Here is a 25,225-nt window from a genome sequence, read left to right on the forward strand (position 1 = left end):
AGCTTGAGCCAAAGCTCAAAATACATTTACTTTTGCTGCCTCTATTGTATGATCACTAAAGACGACTTTAGATTTTACTGAAATTATTGTTTAGTGTCTTCGGCGGCATGATTCAGGGGATAGTGCTATAAGAAGGACAAATGTTCCTCTATTACAAGAAAACACAACCCGAATATACCACAATCTCTCAAAACACGGACCAGGCAATTTACACACACACAACACACCGCATTTAACGGAGGCCGTACTTAAATGACAGATTCTGGCTGTTAACCCAAACCTTAAACTAGAACGAGATGTACATGATGTTATTAACAAATGCCTCAAACTTCAATCAACAACGACTCCTAGATTAAGTCCCACTATGGGTCATTGGCTACCTTTCTTTATCAAAGTCCATTCTTTATTCAAATCAATCTCTTTATCGAGATTTTCATATTTAGCAACATGGATCTTTTGACCCAAAAATCAACCCTTTTTTGTGTTACTTGTTTTATTTACTTTGTACAAACTGAATTGTTTCAACCATCGTCTTCACACCAATATATTCTATGACAGAGAGCTAAACTACCAACAAAACACAGCAAAAAACTTGTTTCTGACATGTACTCCGAGTCAATTTCTAAACAATACCTCTTTCCTTTCTTGTCGTTTGATAAGAATTAGAACACGGAATGACTTGTCAACAGAATCGTATAAATGTGTAATGTTAGTCTATCTCTGATTGATCGTGACACACCAGGCTCATTGACTATATCCCTTAAGACCCAAAACGATAATAGAAATTTCGGAAAGGTTGATAACATAGAGATCCTGGACACTTATTGACCTAGTTAAGTTGTCTGTGTAAAGGGTTTAATGCTATGGACAGACGTATATGTTATTTGTGACGCTTTACTTCATGCGCGTATACGTACTTATTCCAGCTTCTTCTGCCATCGATACTGAACAATAAAGCATCAAGTCGAAACTTCTGATGGTAACAATAACGTTTGGTATTCATATATGGAATATACTCATCATGTTGTAGATACGTCATGCGGCGTTTCTACACCGGGACATCAGTCATCGGAAACATCTTAATGAACATTTCCACTTCATTGACATATGGGACGTAAAACGCCTCTCATTACCTAGCAACACAACACTTTATTATCCAGTTCCCCTGTGGATAAAAGAAAATGTAGAATGGTATCTATAACCAATTCATCTCGGGCTAATTAATCTACAGCGAGATGCTACAGCATATTATAGGCGCTCTAAAAAACTAGGAACAAACAACATAATGAGTCTATTGAGGTGGAATTGACCAATCAGTTGAAGAAATAAGATATTGGGTCAGATGGATCCTTAGAAAACAACTCAATTATTTTATCTTATATATGTGACATTTATATCAATTGTTTTTTATACGAAAAATATCAATAACGAAGTAAACATACTATGACACAAAGACTCATTATTAACTCACCTGGCCCGAAGGGCGGGTGAGCTTATGTTATGGCACGGCGTCCGTCGTCCGTCCGTTCGTCCGTCCGTCAACATTTCTTTAAAATCGCTACTAGTCATAATAGTGTTATGCATGGATTGTAACCATATTTGGCCACAAACATCCTTGGGGAAAGGGAACAGAACTTGTATAAAATTTGGCTCTGACCCCCTGGGGCAGGAGATTTGGGGCCCAATAGGGGAAATAGATTTGGTTTGATTAGTTTAACGTCCTATTAACAGCCATGGTCATTTAAGGACGTGCCAGGTTTGTTGGTGGAGGAAAGCCGGAGTACCCGGAGAAAAACAACCGACCAAAGGCCAGTACCTGGCAACTGTCCCACATGGGATTCGAACTCGCGACCCAGAGGTGGAGGGCATGTGGTAATATGTCGGTACATCTTAACCACTCGGCCACCGCGGCCCAGGTAAATCCTATAAATCGCAAATTGTCCTAGAGTTCTGCATGGATTGTGACCAAATTTGGCCGCAAACATCTAGGGGGAAGGGGAACAGAACTTGTATAAATGTTGGCTCTGGTTCCCCGGGGGCAGGAGGGGTGGCCGCCCAATAGGAGAATTAGAGGTAAATATTCGAATTCCTTTAGAAAAGAAACAATGAACCTGTATTTAGAACATTACTTGGTATTACAAACCAGGTGAGCGATGCAGGCCCTCTGGGCCTCTTGGTCGTTAATGTGATAGGTGTGGTCGATTTCGTCATTTAGTACATAAATGTACATCTCTGAGGGAGAGAACCATTATAGGCATTGCCTGTTGTTCAATCCCTTTTCCATTCAAATGAAATTGTTGTTTGTTTGTTTGATTAATTAACGTCCTATTAACAACTATGGTCATGTAAGGACGGCCTCCTATGTATGCGGTGTGTTGTGTGTATGTTGTGCGAGGTGCGTGTTTCGGGAAACTGCGGTATATTCATGTTGTGTCTTCTTGTATAGTGGAACTTTTGCCCTTTTTATAGTGCTATATCACTGGAGCATGCCGTCGAGGACACCAAGCAATACACCCCACCCGGTCACATTATACTGACAACGGGCGAACCAGTCGTCCCACTCCCTTTTTGCTGAGCGCTAAGCAGGAGCAGAAACTACCACTTTTATAGACTTTGGTGTGTCTCAGCCAGGTGACAGAACCCAGAGCCTTCCTCACAGGGGCGAACGCTCAACTCAAGGCCAAAAATGAGGCGGTGCCAAGGGAGGCATTAGGAAGAATAAAGTCAGTTAGGAAGAATAGAAAAGATAAGATCCTAAATTTAGTCAATAAAAATTTGATTAAAATTGAAACATCTCTTAAAAAAAAGAAATAAAACTGCAATGAAAACTAGAGTGTAAATCATAGGTATACGAGGTACTTATATTAACCAACTATCAATAATACGAAAAAATTATATAATGGAAAATATTACAATAACGTAGTCAATGATGTTGACATGATAACAAGCATCAAAACGTAAAATATGACGTCTCTGTTTGTTACGCCGTCTCTGATTGGCGCAATGATTTCATGGAAAGATTTTTTAGGTCACCTAAGATAAAGTCTCGAGTGACCCATTCTAATTGCCTTTTGTCTTCGTATGTTTGTAAACAATTAACTTGTTCGACTTCTTCTCCTAACATGCGGAAGCAAAATCAATAAAATTTTGTACAAACCTTGTAAGGCATAAGGCCAATCAATACTGTGAATTATATAGTCCTCATCCCCTTTGGGCCAGAGGGGCGGGGCCAAAAAGAGTCAAATGGCTAAAATTAAAAAAAAGCTTCTTCTACACTCCCAGTTGTGGTATAATCAAACACTCTTTTTAGATTGAAAGGTCCCAAGGCACTCTACAAATATTGTGAATTTCATGACCATCGTATCTCAGATTTTTCCCTTAGGAGGGGGGGTCAATCTATAGTTTATATAGGAAATACAGCATTATTTGCTCAAACTTCATAGGAAATGACTCAAACTTGGTTAGATTGATTAACCTTAGTATTTTAACATCACATCCATATAAGTCCCTGGCTGACTCCCAGGGGCCAGAGGGGCGGGATCAAAATTGGTCAAAATTGCTAAAAATTATTAATTTTTTTTAAATTCAAAAAGATATGATGGAATCAAATACTCTTCATATATTAAAAGGTCTTAAGGCCCTCTACAATATTTGTGGCCTTTTGTCTCAGAAAACACATTTATGAGTATTATTTGCTCAATTTTCATAAGAAATGTAACAGATGTAATGGGATCAAGTACTCTTTAAATACTAAAGGGTCAAATTGATATAATCATTAACTGATTTCAAGAGTCTGATGGGCACTAATAGAGAATTTACATTTCTCTGTTTCACTCTTTATCTAAACTCAGGTTACCGTTAAGGTCCAGGGGCCTCTTGTTAATGTTTTGGGATAAGATTGAATCATAAGGATTTCACATGGAAAAAAAAAACTTCTTGATAGTGTATTTTCATCACTAACGCCTCGGTGTTGTAGTGTTCCCTCGTTCATTATCAAGCGATATTTCTATTTTCTTTTAGATAATTTCCTGTGATGTAAAACTTTGTGAATGCTATTAAACCCTTAAGCATAAAAAATGTTAAACAAAATTGCGTTCGATAACAAATCCACTGCTAACATGAGACTGTTAAATCCGAAATATATTTCGACATCCGTCAAAGATGTTCTTGTATTAAACATTTTTATTGCTACTAGGGCGTGATGAGAAGAAATATTTGCAGGAAGTAGCATATGCAAGGTTTATCCAGCTAATTAAGCTAAGTCAGAGAAAAAAAATCATCAAAATAAGGCTTCATAGGAGTATTGTGTCTAGGTTTTCAACCTCCCAGGCATAACGTGTTATCTCTTAATGACGTTGAAGCCTTTAGCGCTTTCTTTTGTCTAAGGTGACAGATACTTGAGTATCGCAATCTGATTAAAACACAAATCCTTATAACCACTCCGTTCTTATCCAACGTAGTGATAATAAGGATCTGTGTTTTAATCAGATTGTTTAGTATCGAAAACAGACAGTTATGCACATGTCTGTAAAATGTTGCAAATGGTAATTGAGTTCAGGGCACCGCAGTTTAAAAGCATCTTATCAAAATTAAAGTTTATCAAAATTTATTGAAATGAATAGTATGAAATTATATTGATTGGGTAAAACTTAACTGAAAATTTGAAATGTCAAATTTATAAACATAAATTAACAAAACGGTATGTAAAAATGTTTCAATATTTCCTTATCGATCTATGTCTGAAATGCTCATGGAGGATGAGTTGTTCCGTTTCACGTTTAACCTGAAATGAAATGTACTTCGCCTTAAGATTTTGATTTCAAAGGAATAAGTTTATGAACACATATCTCAGAATTATGATGATGTCAGAATTCAATTTTGGCCAATTTGAATTTAATATGGTCTGGCCGTATGTACTCATTTCACTGCACAGTATACGTAAATAGTATGTTTTTGATGTAATAACAACAACGGCACACATTACGTTAATGATTAATGTAAATATATTGATACTTACCTTTCGCCTGTTTTGCCTTTTTTGATATTTTGTAGAGAATCAATGAGTATGATGTTGTTATGATGAGTAATGGCAGAGCGTAGACTGTTATGACGTTAAACAGGTTATAGGCTAATTCATGTTTAGGGGTGGGAAAAAAGTTAAACGTGACACACTGTGTGTACCACTGGAACACGGGATGGTTCTCCACATGGAATATGACACCCTGAAACATATAACGTGGAAATACAATTAGATACATGAATAAACGCGGTATACAATACAAATCAATACTTTTTAGAATCTACTTCAGAAATACAATGGGGAAAGTTGGAAAATAATTCAATTTATTGAAAAAAAGACCTTCGAAATTGAGCCCAGAATTTCAGATTTTCAAAAATGTTTTCTATAAGATAAGTATTCCTACATAAAAATGACATGAATTCAGATTGAAATTTAGGTATAAAATATAAATTTTGATAATGAAGAGAGAAAAACATAAGAATTTCAGTTTGTTTTAGTGCAACATGTACCTTATTTCAAAATGCTTCCCTGGTTGGAGTTTCAGCTGAAGGACCAAAACTTTTTTTCTGTTCAGTGTTATATGAGAACCTAGACTTTAATTTTAACACACAATAGCTAACGAATTATCAGCTGCTTTAATAATACATTCTACCACAATAGTCAGTGTTATTCAACTCAAACAAATGACGCAGCTTTTGACTGACAATTTGTTTATACCATACGGGGTATAAATTCTGACCGCACAACTTATTTCTAAGTGCCACGTCTTCATTTGTCAATGGCATGAATAAGCGAGTGACGTCATGCTATATATGTTGTGATCGCTTCTTTACGTCAAAACTGCTGTTGAAAAGAGTACCATATGTGACATGGTTCTTGCGTGAAAAACATGACGATTTTATGTGTAGTATAATGATCTGTGAAGGATCTTAAATAGATACATAGATTTATTCTGACAACATACATGTACAGGATTTTTTATAATCTTAAAATAGTCAGCTCTTAGAAATTAACGGATTTATTTTTTCAGTGTATGAATGCTTTTGTGGCTGATTTTTCCAATATGAATCGAGTTCATATTAAATTGCTTAACTGTCCTAAAGTGAAAACCTTTAATGGGAGACTGTTCCAAGTATTCACGTTTCTCTGGGTAAACAAGTGTTTTCTCACGCACAGCCTTGAATGTTCTTTGTACACATTCAAATCATGTCCATGAGTTCTTGATCCCTGGTTGATTGAAAACAAATCTGCGATTTTTTTATCGTATTTTCCAGAAAGTATGTTGTACATCTCAATCATGTCCCAACGTGACCGTATGTATGCTAACGTTGGAAGTCGGAGTTTAAGCAAACGTTCTGTATATGACAAAGTTGAGGGACCTGGCACTTGCTTTGTTGCTTGACGTTGAACTTTTTCTATTGTTGTCAAATGCTTTTCCAAATACGGACACCAGGCTTGAACAGCATATTCAATATGAGGCGTAACTAATGCCGTAAATAAAAGTAACTGTTCTGGTCCATATATTCCATTGTCCTCCGCAATACTCCCTTGATTGAATTTGCTTTGTTGACCTTTTCGCATATATGTTCGTCAAAGGTAAGCTTATCATCTATGGCGACACCAATATCTTCTCCGAGTCAACAATTTTTTAAAATCGGGCATTTTCCTTCAGTCTGTATCCATATTTAGTTGTATTTGAATATACCAACCAGTCGCATCATTTTACATTTGTCTTGATGGAAGAAGCAGAGTTTCCAAATATCTGACCATCGGCTTAATGAATATCTATCATGTTGTAATATTTTAAAATCTCTTCATTTTTTATTGATCTAAAAACTTTCGTATCATCCGCATACAGATCGGGCATATCATCCGCATACAGATCGGGCATATCATTAATATAGAGAACAAAGAGAAGTGGTCCCAACACAGATCCTTATGGTATCCCGCTTAAAACTGGATTCAACTCCGACGTTTTCCCATTCTCTACAACTCTTTATTTTCTTCCAAACAGAATGGCTTGGATCCAGGTTGAAAACTGACCACTGATGCCATATTTTGCGAGTGTATGCACTTGTCGGCCATGAGGTACTTTATCGAAAGCCTTCATAAAGTCCCAGTATATAATATCCACGCAGACTCCTTTATCCAAAATATCTGTCCACCTATCCATGACATTGACAAGTTGAAGAACCATAGATCTACTGTCTATAAAACAAAACTGAGCGTTACTAAATAGCTTATTTCTTTTCATGTGACTTTATTTCATTTTATCCCTTATGATCGATTCTAATAATTTGCAAACAACACTGGTCAGGCTTACTGGTCTGTAGTTTGAAGCCTCCTTCCGATCTCCTTTCTTAAATATTGTCGTTATATTAGCACATTTCCAGTCCGCAGGTAATTTTCAAGTGTCGATTGATGTTTGAAATATGAATGAAAGAGGATGGCATATAATATCGCGTGTCTCTGTAAGAACTTCAGGATGGATCATATCCGGTCAAGGTGATTTTGAAATGTTCAACTTCATTAGCTTCTTATGCACGGCTTCTGGCGAAATATTTAATTGAGTGATCGGCTCCACATCAATCTTTTCAATAACAGGTAGTAATTTATCATTATCTTGGGTAAACACTGTTTGGAAAAACATGGCTAGTACATTTGCTCTTTCACCATCTGTTGTAGGGATATCATCTTTGTTATTATTTTTGTAAAGATTTGAAATATTGGATTAAGTTTTGTCTTATATTTCGCGTATCTCCAGAACTTTTTAGGAATATCTTTAACTTGCTGTTATATTTGTTTCTCACGTAATTTCACTGCCCTCCTTGTGAGTGACCTTAGTTAATTCCTTACTTTACAATATTCTGCGTAGACTTCTTGATCCCGAGTGGACATATATCTGTTCCATAATCTGGCCTTATTGTTGATTTGAGACAATGTCTTTTTTATCTAGGCTAAACTTAAATTTGCACGATGGTTTTATTTGTTGTACTGGAACTGTGTCTCTGATTGAGTTTTCAAGTATCTCTTTAAATTTTGACCACAGTTGTTCCAAATCATCTTTACAATCCAAAAAACTATTTTTCCAGTCTATGTCAAGTTCTTGAGACAGTTCTTGAATATTTCCATGCTGGAATTACAACGTACTCCGATGACTGAGTGATCACTTTTCCTTAAAGGAGGATCGAGTTGAATCTGTTCTATACAATCTTCCTTATCAGTAAAAATTAAAGCTATAACGCTAGGGTTATCCGTTCCACGTCCACAGGTGGGCTGCCGTATACGCTGATAAATGTAACAGTCGCGTACGGTTTCAACGAATTTGAATGTTTTGAAGCTTCACCACACTAAGTATTACAGACTGACCAATCTGTTCCTGGTAAGTTCAATTCTCCAAATAACATTTTGAAGCTGTACTTCATTTCTGTTGTTTTAACAGTGATGCACACATGTTTTTGAAATTTTCTTCAATCGCATTTGTACCTCTGTACAAGGAACCAACTAGTACTTTTTCCTTGACGTTGATATCCACTTCACACAAATATGTTCATAAAATTCAATGCTGGTGATCTGGGAATATTAAAGACTATTTTTTATATATATGACCATTCCTTTTCCGGGCGATTTATTTGTCACATTTAGTGATAACATTCCATATCCCTTTTCAATATCTATTTATATGTTCTTTTTATTGAACAATAAGTTCAATATCTCTTTTACAATTCTTTGGTTTAACTTCAGAAATAGCTATTATATCCAATCTGATTAAAATGCAGATCCTAATTATCACTACGCTGGATAAGAGAATCTGAGAACATCCTATCAGGGGTCACGTCAAGATGACCTTTTGAAATGGCCAATCAAATTGGCACTGCCAGAATCTTTACTGGGGACGAAAAAGTTTGAAAAAGCTGTCCAAATATTTTTCGTGTATGAAGTCATCTCGCCCGAAGCTCACAACAAAGCTAATTGTATACTGTATACTGGGGCGAAAAGACATTTTCAATTGATGTTGTAAGGTGTAGAAACTGCATTTGCTCTGAAGTACACGTGGTATAAAGGTCATGTGGACGTGACCCCTTATGGAATATTGTCAGATCCTCTATTGAACGGAGTGGTTATAAGGATCTGTGTTTTAATCAAATTGTATTATATCTGGGTTTTCTCTAATCATTAATTTCCTTAACTCATGTAATTTATGTTGAGTCAAAGTATCTGCATTTGTAAAAAGAATGTATAAATGGTTGCGTATATTTGTGTATACAGCGAGTCTAATCTTTCCGCATTTTTTATCGTCCGCATACCCCACGGTGGGCAGCGGACTACGCATTTCCATTCCCCCGACTTTTCACTGCGCGATTTTGCCTCCGTAATTTTTTCCTTTAATAACTTTCTTTCTTCGTGTGTCGTGTCATGTCATATATCATGTGCCACTGATATTCTTAATACTCCCTTAATTACCTCGGCGAGATTTTTTAAGTTGCTCGTGAACAAATTCTTTGCTTGATGATTCTTAAAAATTACTTTAACTGACCTCGTATTTCCTATTCCGTTTTCCTTTTGTTCTCATTTGCCAAGTCTCGTGATTTATCTAACGTTATCTTTCGTAGTTCTCATGATATCACAGAGGCGATTCACAAATGATTCATCATCATGTTTTCTTGTTTCCGCATTTTCTGATTCTACCTCTTTGATGTTGAACATAATATTATTCTCTCGTGACTTTCTCTTGTTGATTTCAGTCAAGACCTCCTTCGGCTTGCTGACAACTTGACTGTACGTCCTCGACTCTTCCTTCCTTGCTTTATCTCTCTCGTCAAAAGGCTGCTTCACCCGACTTTCATCGCATTTTGCCATCTTTGCCTCGAGATCGGCTATTCTATCTTAGTAAACGGACATTAACTCTTTACATCTCATTTCTATCTCCATATCAGCATTCACTATTCTTTCCATAGTCTCTGCAGTCCGAACAGAACGTATTATGCCTTCTTTTTATGAAGGCATTTTATGCAATGTTCGAGTTTACATCTCCTATATTTCAGTAGCGTCGCTTAAGATAGTTGGAAGTTGCAAGTATTGCACGTCAATGTTCTTTCTGCATCTTCACCGCTATTTGATGGAGTGACATACTGATCGACTTTCGTCTTGGATCCGCTCCTGGAAGCTGATTTCTTTGCTGTAACTAAGGCCGCTCCGCCATTGTCTTTGGCACTTTCGGTTGACGTGATTCACTAAAATTGCTGATATGTTCCATTATCGGTTGAAAATCGTCCTAAAAAGGGATCATTGATAGAAAATGTGTTGTTATGCTGCAACCCAGTTTGAAGTTGCTGAACAGGTAGAGGAAGATATACTTAATTGTGGGGTTTCCGTTGCCCTACAAGAGAAAGTCCGACTTGCCAGTTCAATTTACTGTTGCGTATAGGAGATTAAACGAGGAGTCTGTAACGGACTTGAACTTGATAACAATGAATTTATTATTATTTGGCAGACATTTAACGGCACGACTCTGTCATGTGCATGCTTTTATATAGCCCACAATGAGTATTATATTTTTGGAATAACTTAGAAAAAAAATAATATGTTAAATGAGAAATGTTTTATTCTAAAATTGTTCCCGATTGGTGGATTTTTATATAAATGAAATCTTCATTGAAATATGACTTTTTGAATATTGATTAATGCCTTTTGCTGATGAAAATATTACTACATCTCGGGAAACACATGTTATCTTATCTTCAACGTATTTCTATCGGCTAATGGGTGACATAATTGTAGTAGAAACAGGGCACATGACTTGTTGTTTGATATGGAATTTATTCGTGTCTTTTGTAACTTTTAAAAAATAAGTCACCTGTGTGGAATTAATTCCATATCGTACAACCACTCGTTGTGTAACCACTATTTACACAGCTTTAACAAACATTAACACTGTGGTCTATTTAACATTATTTAGTTGGTGTCTATAACATTAAATAGTTTTGTATGTGGATAAGTGCAAACTAATTGTATGCTTATCTTTTTCAATTATTACAAAGACTAACTGCGGATATTTCGAATAAGGAATAATTCGCAAAAATGGAAATTTATGCCAAGGTTAACTAATGCTACAGCTGTCTCTTATTTGAAACCATGGAATTCAAATGTTCCCCCATTTCTTTTCAATGGTAACTATAAAAGAAGCATATGATAAGTCAACTTTTAGATATCCATATGTTGCAATAATTCACCGAGTATTTAGGGTTGACAAACTTACTGGGCGATGCATAAATTTATGTTCGCAAAAAATCGGTGTATAACAGGTGTCTATAGGATATTGTAAGATTGCCCATCGATACATTTCCGTCGATAATGGAAATCTTGATCTCTGGGTCACTACAATTACACGTCCAGACGTATAACCTACCAGGTCAAAAACGCCACCATCAAGTAAATTACACAAGTGACAACGTGGCCTCCCTGCGATACACTTGAGAATAGTATTCATAATTACTTATGATTAGATTTGTCCCTTAAATATTTCTGACAGACATTCTGTAACGTTACTGTGATCCATTCACAATATAATCCGATTTCGGTAACTTACATGTCCGGAATATTATTATATACTGCGTACTCTTCATTACTGGTGTGTGCTTTCTTATTTGGAATAAGGTACTCCACGCGGAAAGCTTTATTCATGACATATTCGCAAGCGCACACAGGCTAAATGTAGCATCAGTTCTATTTGACTTTGTATAAAATGGACTTTTACCCACTCGCAACTCATGGCGAAACCTTGCTAGAACAGTGGCAGAATTTTACTTCAATTATTGAATAGACGCTATGGATACTTCGTTAATGCTCAAAACCTAATCATATGCGAAGTGCAAGATGCATGTTTTTGGAGACTGCGGAAGGTCCGTGTTGTGTTCTTGTATAGTGGAACTATTGCCTTTTTAAAGTGTTATACCAACGAAACATGCCGTCGAAGACACCAAACAACATATCCGAACCGGTCACGTTATATTGACAACCAGTCAACCAACTCCCTGTATGCTGAGCGTCAAGCTTCAGCAGAAACTGCCATATTTATAGACTATGGTATGTCTCGGCCAGGGGATAGAACCCAAACCCTCATATCGATATGAACGGAACATTGTAGTATATAGACTATTTTGGAAACGTTCGGATAATATTACTACGCATTACTTATGCAGTGCCCGGCATTGATTAAGTATTAGACTTTGTTGTAAACTTAGAAGTAACAGAATATATAAAATCGACCACCTACGAGATAACAAGCAATGCCAGTTTCTACTTGGAAGTCAGATGGATATTCATGGTAGATGATGATAATAAACATTGGTGATTCAATTCCATCACTGACTTTACATATTAACATATTACATTGAAAACGTGATTTCGGAATTCTGAACTGAATAACGATTTAATTTAATTGAAATTAAAATAGTAACTATAATTTCTAAAAAGATGAAATTAAGAATATTTATCTATCTACTTCGTACTGAATATTACATAATTCATCATCTGAATTGTTGCTAACGATACTTATTAAAACACTTGCCCGAAAATGCGTATCATGTTTCTCGCTATTGTGAAGTTTCGAAAGCCTTTTCCGCAGTGCGACGAGTAAATTGGCTGTCGCTCTGTTCACATAATAGACACTAACTTTAAGCGAAGGTTGATTTTTTCCCGATAGTAAGGCCATTGTGTAAAGAAAACATTGATGAGCACTAAGCAGGAGCAGGAACTACAACATTTATCAACTATGGTGTTCCCAACCACGGAATAGAGGCGACAAGGCTCAACGGAAGGCCAATCTTTAAGCGATGTGACGGAAGACATAGTTAGGGAGAAATAAATGTGTTAGGAAGAGATTAAACCAAGATTTAGACTTTTGCTATTCTAACGCGCTATGTTTGTTTTTGGTTGATTAATTAACGTCGTATTAACAGCCAGATTCATGTAGGGACGGACTACCATAAATGCGCTGTGTAGCGTGTATGTTGCGTGTTTTGGAGACTACAATATATTTGTGTTGTGTCTTCTGGTGTAGTGGAACTCTTTGCCTTTTTATAGTGATATACGGGCGAACCAGTTTTTCCATCCCCTTTATACTGAGCGCTCAGCAAGAGCAAAAACTAACAAGCCTTGCGATAGCGTGGATGCCGAGCGGTCATACACTAACAAAATACATTTAGTTACATCAGTTTCATCGATTTAATTGCGGCTTAGTTTCTCGTTAAGACACTTTGATAAGAATTGTGTTGAATTTAGCATTCAATATTGAAAAACAGAATAAAACACAGAGATCCCCATATCGCTTGTCATGTAATCATCCCTTGACCAACATCAGACTACTGATGGCTTTCGGGCAGATATGACATGAGCTATGGATTTTACAAGGAACAGTGCAATTTGGACTCATTACCAGTTGTGGGTAGTTATTCCTTGCCTTTAAATCCACGTTTTTCTTCATAAAAATTTCTTCTTGAATCTAAACAACCCATTTAACAATAACATAACTTGTTCTTCCTTATTTTATATAAAACCTGATGATGACTATGCATGGATAATCTGTAGCTTCTATCTAAAGTAGCTATAAGACTTGCCTCGAGTTTGTACAGAACATAATACATTGTTTAATCGTATTTCAAGAAAGATCAATTGAAGATGCTTTTGCCATTAACTTGTTAAAGTGTTTTTCCTGACGTAAGAAATTGTCAACCGGTTTTTGAACAGTGCATGGATACAGTATTAGAAAAGAACACGAACGCCTACATTTAAAAGGTTTCATACTGAGTCTTTTTATGCCAACAGGGAGGTAACTATGCTACTGTTGGCTTCATTAATCTACAAAACCAAGTTTATATCACTAAGTCGTTAATTAACTGGCGTCTAAATGGGAATTTAATAGTAAATGTTTCCCGAGAAATGTTATTAAGAATTTGTTCGACCGTCGTACAAACATCAGACGGGATTAATTACAAAATGTGTTTTCGAAACGTTATAGTATCATGGTTTCAATTACCACAACATATCAAAACAGAAATGAAATGATTTGTGCACAACGGGTTTGTTTTAAAAGCCAACGTCATATAAGGACGACCATCCGCGTTTGCGGTGTATGTTTTGGGCAATCTGATTAAAATACATATCCTTGTTAGCACTACGTTTGAGACAGATTCTCATTTGGGGTCACGTTCTGGAAAAAATCAGATTGCTGCTGCCACAAATTTGAATGGGGACGTAATCGATTGAAAAAATGCTGTAAGAATTATTTTCGTGTGTATAGTTATCTTGCCCAAAGAGCACAACAAAGCTAAATGTTTATGTATACTTGGACGGAATGAAGTTATCAACTGACAGGCAATATGCAGAACATTCATCTGTTGTAAAAAGTCATCCTAACATGACCTCTTAAGAGATGTTGTCAGATCCTCTATTGAAAGAAGTGGTTATAAGATTCTGTATCTTAATCAGATTGGTGTTTTGGCCGACTGTGATATAATATTATTCGTGCTGTTCACTGTAGGAAATTCGCGCCGGTATCCGTATGTTTGGTCGTTTAAGTCAACACGGTAACTGTATTTCATGTATTTCCATATATTACAGATGATAATAGTTTGAACAATCTGCATACATACATAAACTGAGCGCCGATGAAAACGCAACACTTTTTAATTGAATATTTTTCAATTAAATTTTTTGTTCATATCAAACAAATTAATAATGTAAACTGCACGTGCACTCGGTATCAATGCGCTTTGTCTACCCATTACACTTGTACACTCCTTGCTGTCCTTGTGCTTGTCTGTTCTCCACATTCAGATTATGAAAACGCCGTTTAGTTTGGAAAACGATGCCACGACTTACAGATACCCAGCGTCACGAATTTAGGGGTATGTTGGCAGGCGGACTTACGAGGCGTGAAATTGGGCGTAGAATGGGATGTTTGCCTTCTACTACTGTTGGACTACATTAGCGGTACTTTCAAACAGGTTCTCTGAATGATAGACCGCGCCCTAGAAGGCAACGAGTGACGTCCGATCGACAGGACCGTTACATCCAGGTCACCCATCTCCGTGACCACTTCCAAACTGCTTCTTTACGGCCAGAACAACGATAGGTATCAATGGAAGACGAATTTTGGTCTCTACTGTCCGCCGACGTTTGCGTAGTGCCGGTTTGAAAGCCTGTAGACCCTTCCGTGTGAACATGTTGACACAACGTCGACGTAAAAAAGATTTTTTCTGTAAAGTTTTTGTTACCATTAAATTTTGCATATTATAACAGTGTTCCGTTTTCATCGGTGCTCAATTTATATAAATAGCATAATGATGTATACGTCCTTTAAATTAAGTGGCGAAATCGGTTAATGAATACTCAATCCACACCGATAAACATGGGATGTCGTCAGATTTGTTCAATAACATTTGAAAACGACCTTTAAAGGAAAATATGAAGCGACAGTTTACAAGTATAAACATTCCGCTATCAGACCACGTTACATGTTAATTCTTACCCAAAATTATGATGCATTGTCGTAGAAATGTACGCGTTTGGATCCATACTTTGAAATGGAGAGCCACGGTCCGGATTTTTAGGTCATCTGACCCGAAGGGTCAGGATGACCTATTGTCATCATGCACCGTCCGTCGTCGTGCGCCGTGCGCCGTCCGCCGTGCGTAAACTTTTTTACAAACGACTTCTTCTCAATAATCGGAAGGCCCAGGGTACTCATATTTGGCCTGTAGGTTGCTGGGATGGAGGGCTACCAAGTTTGTTCAAATGAATGACCTTGACCTTCATTCAAGGTCACAGGGGTCAAAAAGGCTAAAATCTTTAAACAACTTCTTCTCAAGAACCAGAAGGCCCAGGGTACTGATATTTGGCCTGTAGGATGCTGGGATGAAGGGCTACCAAGTTTGTTCAAATAAATGACCTTGACCTTCATTCAAGGTCACAGGGGTCAAATAGGCTAAAATCCTTTAAACAACTTCTTGTGAATAACTAAGAAGCCTAGAGACCTGATATTAGGCCTGTGGCATGCTGGGATGAAGGGCTACCAAGTTTGTTCAAATAAATGACCTTGACCTTCATTCAAGGTCACGAGGGTCAAAAAGGCTAAAATCTTTAAACAACTTCTTCTCAAGAACCAGAAGGCCCAGGGTACTGATATTTGGCCTGTAGGATGCTGGGATGAAGGGCTACCAAGTTTGTTCAAATAAATGACCTTGACCTTCATTCAAGGTCACGAGGGTCAAAAAGGCTAAAATCTTTAAACAACTTCTTCTCAAGAACCAGAAGGCCCAGGGTACTGATATTTGGCCTGTAGGATGCTGGGATGAAGGGCTGCCAAGTTTGTTCAAATAAATGACCTTGACCTTCATTCAAGGTCACAGGGGTCAAATAGGCTAAAACCCTTTAAACAACTTCTTGTGAATAACTAAGAGGCCTAGAGACCTGATATTAGGCCTGTGGCATGCTGGGATGAAGGGCTACCAAGTTTGTTCAAATAAATGACCTTGACCTTCATTCAAGGTCACGAGGGTCAAAAAGGCTAAAATATTTAAACAACTTCTTCTCAAGAAGCAGAAGGCCCAGGGTACTGATATTTGGCCTGTAGGATGCTGGGATGAAGGGCTACCAAGTTTGTTCAAATAAATGACCTTGACCTTCATTCAAGGTCACAGGGGTCAAATAGGCTAAAATCCTTTAAACAACTTCTTGTGAATAACTAAGAGGCCTAGAGACCTGATATTAGGCCTGTGGCATGCTGGGATGAAGGGCTACCAAGTTTGTTCAAATAAATGACCTTGACCTTCATTCAAGGTCACGAGGGTCAAATAGGCTAAAATCTTTAAACGACTTCTTCTCAAGAACCAGAAGGCCCAGGGTACTGATATTGGGCCTGTGACATGCTTGGATGAAGGGCTACCAAGTTTGTTCAAATGAATGACCTTAACCTTCATTCAAGGTCATGGGGGTCAAAAAGGCTAAAATTTTTAAATGACTTCTTCTCAAGAACCAGAAGGCCCAGGGTACTGATATTTGGCCTGTAGGATGCTGGGATGAAGGGCTACCAAGTTTTTTCAAATAAATGACCTTGACCTTCATTCAAGGTCACAGGGGTCAAATAGGCTAAAATCATTTAAACAAATTCTTGTGAATAACGAAGAGGCCTAGAGACCTGATATTAGGCCTGTGGCATGCTGGGATAAAGGGCTACCAAGTTTGTTCAAATGAATGACCTTGATCTTCATTCAAGGTCACAGGGGTCAAATAGGCTAAAATCTTTAAATGACTTCTTCTTAAGAACCAGAAGGCCCAGGGTACTGATATTGGGCATGTAGCATGCTTGGATGAAGGGCTATCAAGTTTATTCAAATGAATGACCTTGATCTTCATTTAAGGTCACGGGCGGCAAATAGACTAAAATCTTTAAATGACGTCTTCTCAAGAACCAGAAGGCCTAGGGTACTGATATTGAGCATGTGGCATGCTGGTAGCATGCTGGGATGAAGGGCTACCAAGTTTGTTCAAATGAATTACCTTGACCTTCAATCAAGGTCACAGAGGTCAAATAGACTAAAATCTTTAAACGACTATGTTGTATTGTACTAATAGTCAGATGACCGTTAAGGCCCATGGGCCTCTTGTTTAAAATTCCAGTTTGGATGGATATTCTTGTTTTTTATAAGACTTATTCTATATCGATATTTTAAATGTTTTGAGAGCCATTTCACCTTCAGCAGATTTCTATTTGATTGCCGAGATAATGCCGTTGGGTAGTAGCAGCAGTACCACCAAAATATCTTCATACAGCGATACCGCTTATTACTTAGAAAACATTTTAATGGTAAATAGTTTGGATCCATTTGATCTCCCACACAGCTCGGCGACAATCAGTTTGCAAAACGTTTCTGAATGGCCGACCAATCATTGAACGGTATCGGCGGCAGTGTAACACTTTGATTTACTTATAGTTTGTGAAGAAGGCGGGGCAACTGTTCGTCGCATAATTCTTTTTTCAATTTAACAGCTTGTGTCACATCTTTATAAGTTAGCTACGTCCTTAATTGTACCAAAGATACACATAATTGCGCGATACCGGAAAATGAATGATTTGCTGATTGTTTTCTCTCTTCGTTTTGCCTACATATTATATATAGCATAGATTTTAATCCAGTTTAAAATGCGTTTTGCAAACTAAAATCTGTAACCAAACAGGAACAATATGAATATACATGCATGTTAACACTTAAAGTAGGAAGTGCTGAAGCTCCTAATGAAATATCCTTGGCAGACGCAACATTACTGTCGAAATATGGAATATTTGAATGTAATCTTTTAGAAATTGTTGCAATTCAATCATGTTTTGAAAATTCCGAAAGTTCCACATTTGCAAATTATCAGATCAAATACAGTAGAAACAAAATAGGTTGAACTATTTTTAATAAACTGTTAGAAATGTTATTTTCTTCCATAAATCATTTTTGCCTGGTGAATTATTTTTTTCAAATGCATTTTTTTTTCTCAAATATTGATACATGTGTTTGGTATTAAAATAGTATTTCCCTACTTATGTTACACATAACAAAGAAATTGGTGACAAACTGCATGTTGCGTTTAGCGAATGAAGACGTTTGAATATTATCCGAACGATTGTAAAGCAAAAAGAGACATGACTGTTACCGTCAAACGTTGGTCCCGCCTATTAGCAAAACTATTGGTCGATCAGAAACTTTTTGTAAACCGATCGTCGCCGATCTGTGTGGAAGATCAAGGGGATCCAAACTATTTACCGTTACAAGTTTTGCTGAATGATAAGCGGTTTCGCTGTATTTCATGATACTGTACCAGTTTGCTCCTTAGTATAGTTTTAATTGGGTTATTGAACGTGCTTTTCATAGACAGCTTGTGGTTTTTTCAGTAGTATGTTTTGTGTATCTGTAGCAGGAATGATTATCTACATATTTTTTAATAAATCATCAGTAACTTGTAGCGATCATCCAGTAATTATCGAGGTGTCCCTCGATCGAATCCAAGAATGGCAACTACATGTATAGTGTGCACTTATTTAAGGTATTTGTATTTCATGAACGTTTGTTGTACCTGCATGCTGAGTAAACATAAATGCATGGTAGTTTGGTGATAGAAATATGTTTTGAACAGAGTTGATTTTTTTCTTAAACATACATTTGTTTGGCCTATATTGACAGTGTAAATGTCATGATACAACATTTTATACATTGTCATACACTTTCTCGACGCAACGCAATATTTGTCATGGTTATCTTGCATGCATTTATTACATTTGATTTGAATAATTTTGCAATGCATGCGATGGATGCTGGTTAACAAAAATGTTATTTCAGTTCGTCGTAAACAGAACACAGTAAGTCATAACACTGCCATTCCCCGGTTTTTGTTAATTTCGGGGTAAAATCATATGTCAGCATACCGTCAAACTTTACACTATCAGCATCATATTTGTAGATCGTGTTTTCGGGAGTAGGTCTATTTTCGTGATTTCAAGGGACATCGATTCGATAACGAAAAATTGATACGGACTCTAAAGAAAAAGATTGAGAATCGTCAAGGCCAGATCCCAAATTTTCCAAGGTTCAGTTTAACTCGCGAAAATTTTGATACCAGTAAATGACCACCTTAACGGTAAAGAACAAATATGAAAATCATAAATAGGAGACTACAGAGATAAGCGCAAGAAACAATAGCTTTTTGCGTAACTTGATACAAAGACTTGAGAGAAGAAAATACTACGTGTGATTAGTTTAAAAGGTGATGTTCAAGCTTAGTAAAACAGACGCCCGGCCCTAAGATCCAAAACAGTCTCTCTGGACTCTTTCCTAGTGGTGAGAGATTTATAGATGTAAGATGGGTTACGTCTATTTACATACATTACCGATTACACAATATTTATATATCATAATCAGGAACGAGTCAATGTGCTTTGACATATATATATAATGACTAGCTTACTCTAAACTTAGTTCTTAGATAGTTTTTATGAGCATGGAGCCTGGTTATATATGCAAATAATTAAATTTTCTAGTTCTCCGCCAGTAGGCAATACTTTCTTATCTTATTCTCTAAAGAGTCAAAGGAATACACTGAAATTATGACTTCGATTGGTAGTCTTTCACTTAACGCACTGTGTTCCAACGTTTTCGCAGAAGTATATAGTTTCGGTGTCTTTATTTGTGACAACGATAAATCATTTTAGTGGACCTGAACTAGAAGAAATCCAAACCGGTTCATATATTGAGCAACTTTTTATTCAAAACGGATTTCTTCACATACAGTACCTGAACCGTTTAACGTTCCCAGCCTAACGCAAATGCAACGCAAAAAAATCGTCCGTTAGCTAACGCTAACGATTAACGATTAACGCAAAACGATCGGCTATGATAAACCGGAAACACCATTGTTATAATCACGGACACGGCTTGGCGGTGAATAAATTACGGATCTTGACGTTCTGAAATACAAACGAAAGTACAAGAAAAACTGGAGTATGTTCGGGATTTAAGTTTCTGTATATCATATAAACATTTGCCTATGAAACTATAGGGGCACGATGAAGTCAAAGACGACAGTACTCAATGCAAAGTTTCCACTTTACATGTACAAAATGTACGTTTACAAAATAAATTACATGTGCAACTGTATTATATGGAGAAAGAATGGTATTATTCTAAAGTGTCTCATATACCCGATATTTTAAGAAATAACAAATTGTTACAACATCTCTTTACTGATAATAACACAATGACATCAAACACGACTGTACTCGTACGAAGTTTCCACTTCACACGTACAAAATGTACGTTTACAAATTACGTGTATGCAACCGTATGTATTACGAGAGAATTGTATTATTCTAAGTGTCATATTTGTTTGACATTTTAAGAAATAACAAACAAATTGTTACAACAGCACTTTATTGATAATATTACCGTCACAATGTCATAACTTTAGTGAAGCGATCAGGCGTATACTGGTACTTAAATAGTATCATGGTATTGAAATGACGAATAAAACATTTTCACACAAACACATTTAAAATGCAGTAAATCAAATTTCCATCTATATGTTTGATTTCTATTATCGATGTTTCATTACTCAATAATTGCAATAATTAACATCTTACAGTGTTTCCCGCATCAATCACTAGTTTCAGGTTTTTTTCAGATTGTCGAAAGGCTCTTTCGCTTACCATGGAAAATTGAATTCTCGGAATATTTATTTCATAACGGATTACACGCTGTATATTACTAGGGTGTGCATTCATAAAAGCTCATTGTTTACAATTGACTAGGCATCGATTTTAGGGTCGTACATGTACATTTACATATGCACATTCAAACGCCACAGCTACTGTAATAAAGATTGAACATTTGAATTCGTGTTTCGCCATTTGCAGTTCTCTCATTTTATACATTTTAGTTCATGCATATAATAAAGATATAAAGAATGAAAATATTTCATATCCAGTTATGTTACTGTAAAATTGCATTGCAACAATTTTCTACGTATATTTGTAACTGGTGTAAGAAATATAGCTATTTGATCACATTTCACATCAAGCAACTCTTCAATTTACAGCTTAAACAAATTAATTATTCATACAAGTGTAAGCTAATTCATTCCAACGTAATATATAGGAAAGCATATTGCACACATCAAAACTTTGAAATACGACAGTACATATATATATGTGTACGTGAAATGTACTGTCACAGTGTATGGTGCACAGGTAAGTTGAGTATAAAGTTAATCTCCCTCCCAAGAAGGTGTTAATTACAGGTGAACTCCGCCCGTGGCCAGCCACAGGGGGTCGACACAAGGTAACACCAGTCGTGACCTATATACCTGTGCAGGTAAAATACCCGTGCGCGTCACGCTGGGAATTGAAGGGATTCCAGGTACAAATAACAACGAGCACATGCGAGAAGGTGCCCGTGACTGTTCAGATTTTATTGATATGAACTTAAACGTATATCCGTGTCTGATTTGACACGCGTACATTACTAGTACGTGTGAAGCTTAAGGTTTACAATGTAATTAACGTACCCCTGTACAGTTCGAATTCTCTACACGTGTTCTACATGTAGTTGTAGGTATACTCGTACATTGCAAACATTTACATCATTTTATTCAATTTTCATATATATACAAGTACTAATTAATTGCGTTTAAAAATATGTACATGTAAATGCCAAATCTCACCTATTCCCCGTGTTCAAACTCGTCATATTAATGATTTTTAAATTTCACGAATTTATTTACAAATCTCCCGAGTCTTTTTTTGCGTTCTTCGTACATCGAAAATATTTAACATAACAAGAACAATATTATGCAGCGTGTCTGTAATAACATTTTTATATTTTTATTATCTGTTTTAGCTATTTTCTTGTGTAATCTTTCAGTTGTCGTGGATTCTTTCTAAAATAATGCTTTTGACATTCATATTCTGTAAGACAGTTTCGTTAATATTTGAATTGCTTTCGCAGAAATCATAGTAACAACAAACATATATAAGATATATGTTTCTGATAAGAATAATAAAAAAAGTGAAAATCACATTAAGTTGAAATGTCATTTAAATACGAGTATTTCAGAACGTTTTCACGGATAGGAGCGTCATGTATGCGATATTGTTACTGTACATATTTTTATTTCAACCACTTCTAACAAACTTATTTACATCCAAAAGTGGTATGAAATGCAATACAATACACTTTATTCATTTTTTATTTCATAGACGTTATGATAATCTCTTCTACACGAAGCGGTAAACGTAATATCTTAGTAGATAAAAACGAACATTATATCCGGATCGTCAAAGCATCTCACCGGCATTTGGTTCTATTTTTAGTGGTTAACGTTAGCGGAAGTGGGTCCTGCTAACGATTAACGCAAACGATTTCTAACGCAAACGATTGTAAACGCAACTAACGATTAACGATTGCTAACGCAAACGATAACGATAAACGATTGCTAACGCTAACGATTGCTAACGGAAATAACGCAAACGAAACGCAAATTTGGGAACGTTAAACGGTTCAGGTACTGTATCCAAACGGAAGCATCATGTAAAAAAAAAAAAAAACCAACAAAACAGCAATATAAAAAAGAAATATTACTTATCTATATAGCACATCATAAACACACCACAATGGTCGGAAAAGGATATTGATAGTCTTTAGTTTCACAACCATCATTTGAAGAGTCACGATACCACTCAGGGTAAATATGAAACATCAAGAAGTACCACTTATACAATTATAAGGCACGTTAATTTGTGTTTGTGACCATAGCTGTTAATAGGACGTTAATAAATCAAACAAACAAACAAATTGTGCTACAAATGTGGAAAATGAACATGTTTATACGACAGTTGGTCATTTTACTTTGCTTTACAATCATTATTGCGTCAACTATTCCTTTACATATTCTTACTAATATTGAAATCCATTAAAAAACACTTAACTGATCATACCCCATTCTCTTTCTCGCTTCGAAATGAAAACGGAAGACGATCCAAACATACGGACACCGGCGCAAAATACATACAGTGTTGTTATCATAACAAGTGCATATCAAACATGTGTGAACTACTTGTTATAGGAATCGTACAATAAATAATTGTAATATTGGCGACTTCATTTTCATCGGTATGGTATTTTACTTTGAGTGGATAAATTATCTAGCCGACTATAAAATGCATTCTTGAATAAAGTTATTTTATAAGATATGAACACATTTCTTAATGATAAATTGGAAGTGGTTTATTATGAGACTGCACTCAGATATTTCTGTAACATTTCTATAACAAAAAAAATATTCATACCAAATCTTATAATCGAATTTGTATAAAGACATTCTCTACAAAATTTCAAATCCATTCTTGGACTTTTATCTATGACGTCATTTCGCCGTTTTATCACGGTCAATCAGAAGCGACGTTAAAAACGGTGCCGCCATTTTTTCCTGTATGGGCTAATAAAGTAAATTTGTAAGCTGAAAAAAATGCTTTGTATAAGCTGAATTGAATGATATATATGAAAATGAAAAAAAAAACAAAAAAATGCAAAACTCTAATTACAATAATGCATCGTGGAAATTGTCGGTATAATCGTTTGTACACCTTTTACTGATGGTATTGGATTTTAATCTAATAATACATTTTATTACTATTGTTTTAAAATGTCAGTTGGTCAATCGCAAAACATTCTACAAGGAATTATTGCAGTATCCCAAAACACGCACGCACGCCACCGATCGTATACACGAAAGACCGTCATTAAATGACCCTGGGTGTTAATAACATGTTAATCTACTTAACTAGTAATCAGCGAACCAATCCAATTAATTAGATAGAATTGGAAATAATCTCCGATTGCTCCTTGAAGGAGGGAGTGGTGAGGTGGTAGTTATTTTTAACCCATTTTATATTTCCTGTTATTCACTGACATTTGCAACGCGTTGTTTTTTTGTTTGTTTTGTATTGTATTCGTAAACTTTGATTACCGAACTACGATTGATAGTATCTGATGCACTAAGGGAGTATTATGACATGTATTATTCTAGAGAAAAAATAAGACATTTATCTTTGTATTACCTAAATTAAAACACGGCCGGGTGATTATCTATAATATATATAAAAAAATACCTTTTTTGCGTTACCCATGGCGTCATATGGGTCTTGCCGTATTGTAAAACAAAATGACAAGAGATGAAACGGACACGGTATAAGACATGTATGTGATTATTAATATTGTCGAAGATGCTTGTATAGTTTATAATAAACATGAACATCGTCCAAAAGTTCCATTACTTATACATTAATTATCAGAGATACCGCAAAATGCTTTTTGTTTCCACAATTTAATGCAGATGGGCGGAAAATTGGCACCAATTGCTCAGTGACCCCTGTAAGACGAATGTTCTAGACTTTTAACCTTAAGTGCAAGATTAGATTACAAATGTAATTGGGTGTAGAATTACCCATCGGCAAACGAAGATAGGCAAATAACGTAACGAGTATTCAGCTTTGGACAAAAATGTTTTCGCTCCTCAGATATTTACCCAAATACAGAATAACTGACAATATTGGTACTATTTCAGATTTTAGTATATTTAATGGCAGCCAAACATACACAGTGGAAA

At 36.2% G+C, this 25,225-nt stretch overlaps 1 protein-coding gene across 1 annotated transcript in view; it reads right to left on the reverse strand.

The window, feature by feature from the left end:
- Nucleotides 1-25,225, reverse strand: part of LOC138333380 (adipokinetic hormone/corazonin-related peptide receptor variant I-like) — a 158,036-nt gene that overhangs the window by 31,506 nt on the left and 101,305 nt on the right. Inside the window, exon 2 of the mRNA XM_069281724.1 lies at nt 5,018-5,222. Coding sequence (XP_069137825.1) covers nt 5,018-5,222 — 205 coding nt within the window. The remainder of the gene's footprint in view (nt 1-5,017; nt 5,223-25,225) is intronic.

This window comes from Argopecten irradians, chromosome 10 (assembly GCF_041381155.1).
Source record: "Argopecten irradians isolate NY chromosome 10, Ai_NY, whole genome shotgun sequence".
Taxonomy (NCBI): Eukaryota; Metazoa; Mollusca; class Bivalvia; order Pectinida; family Pectinidae; genus Argopecten; species Argopecten irradians.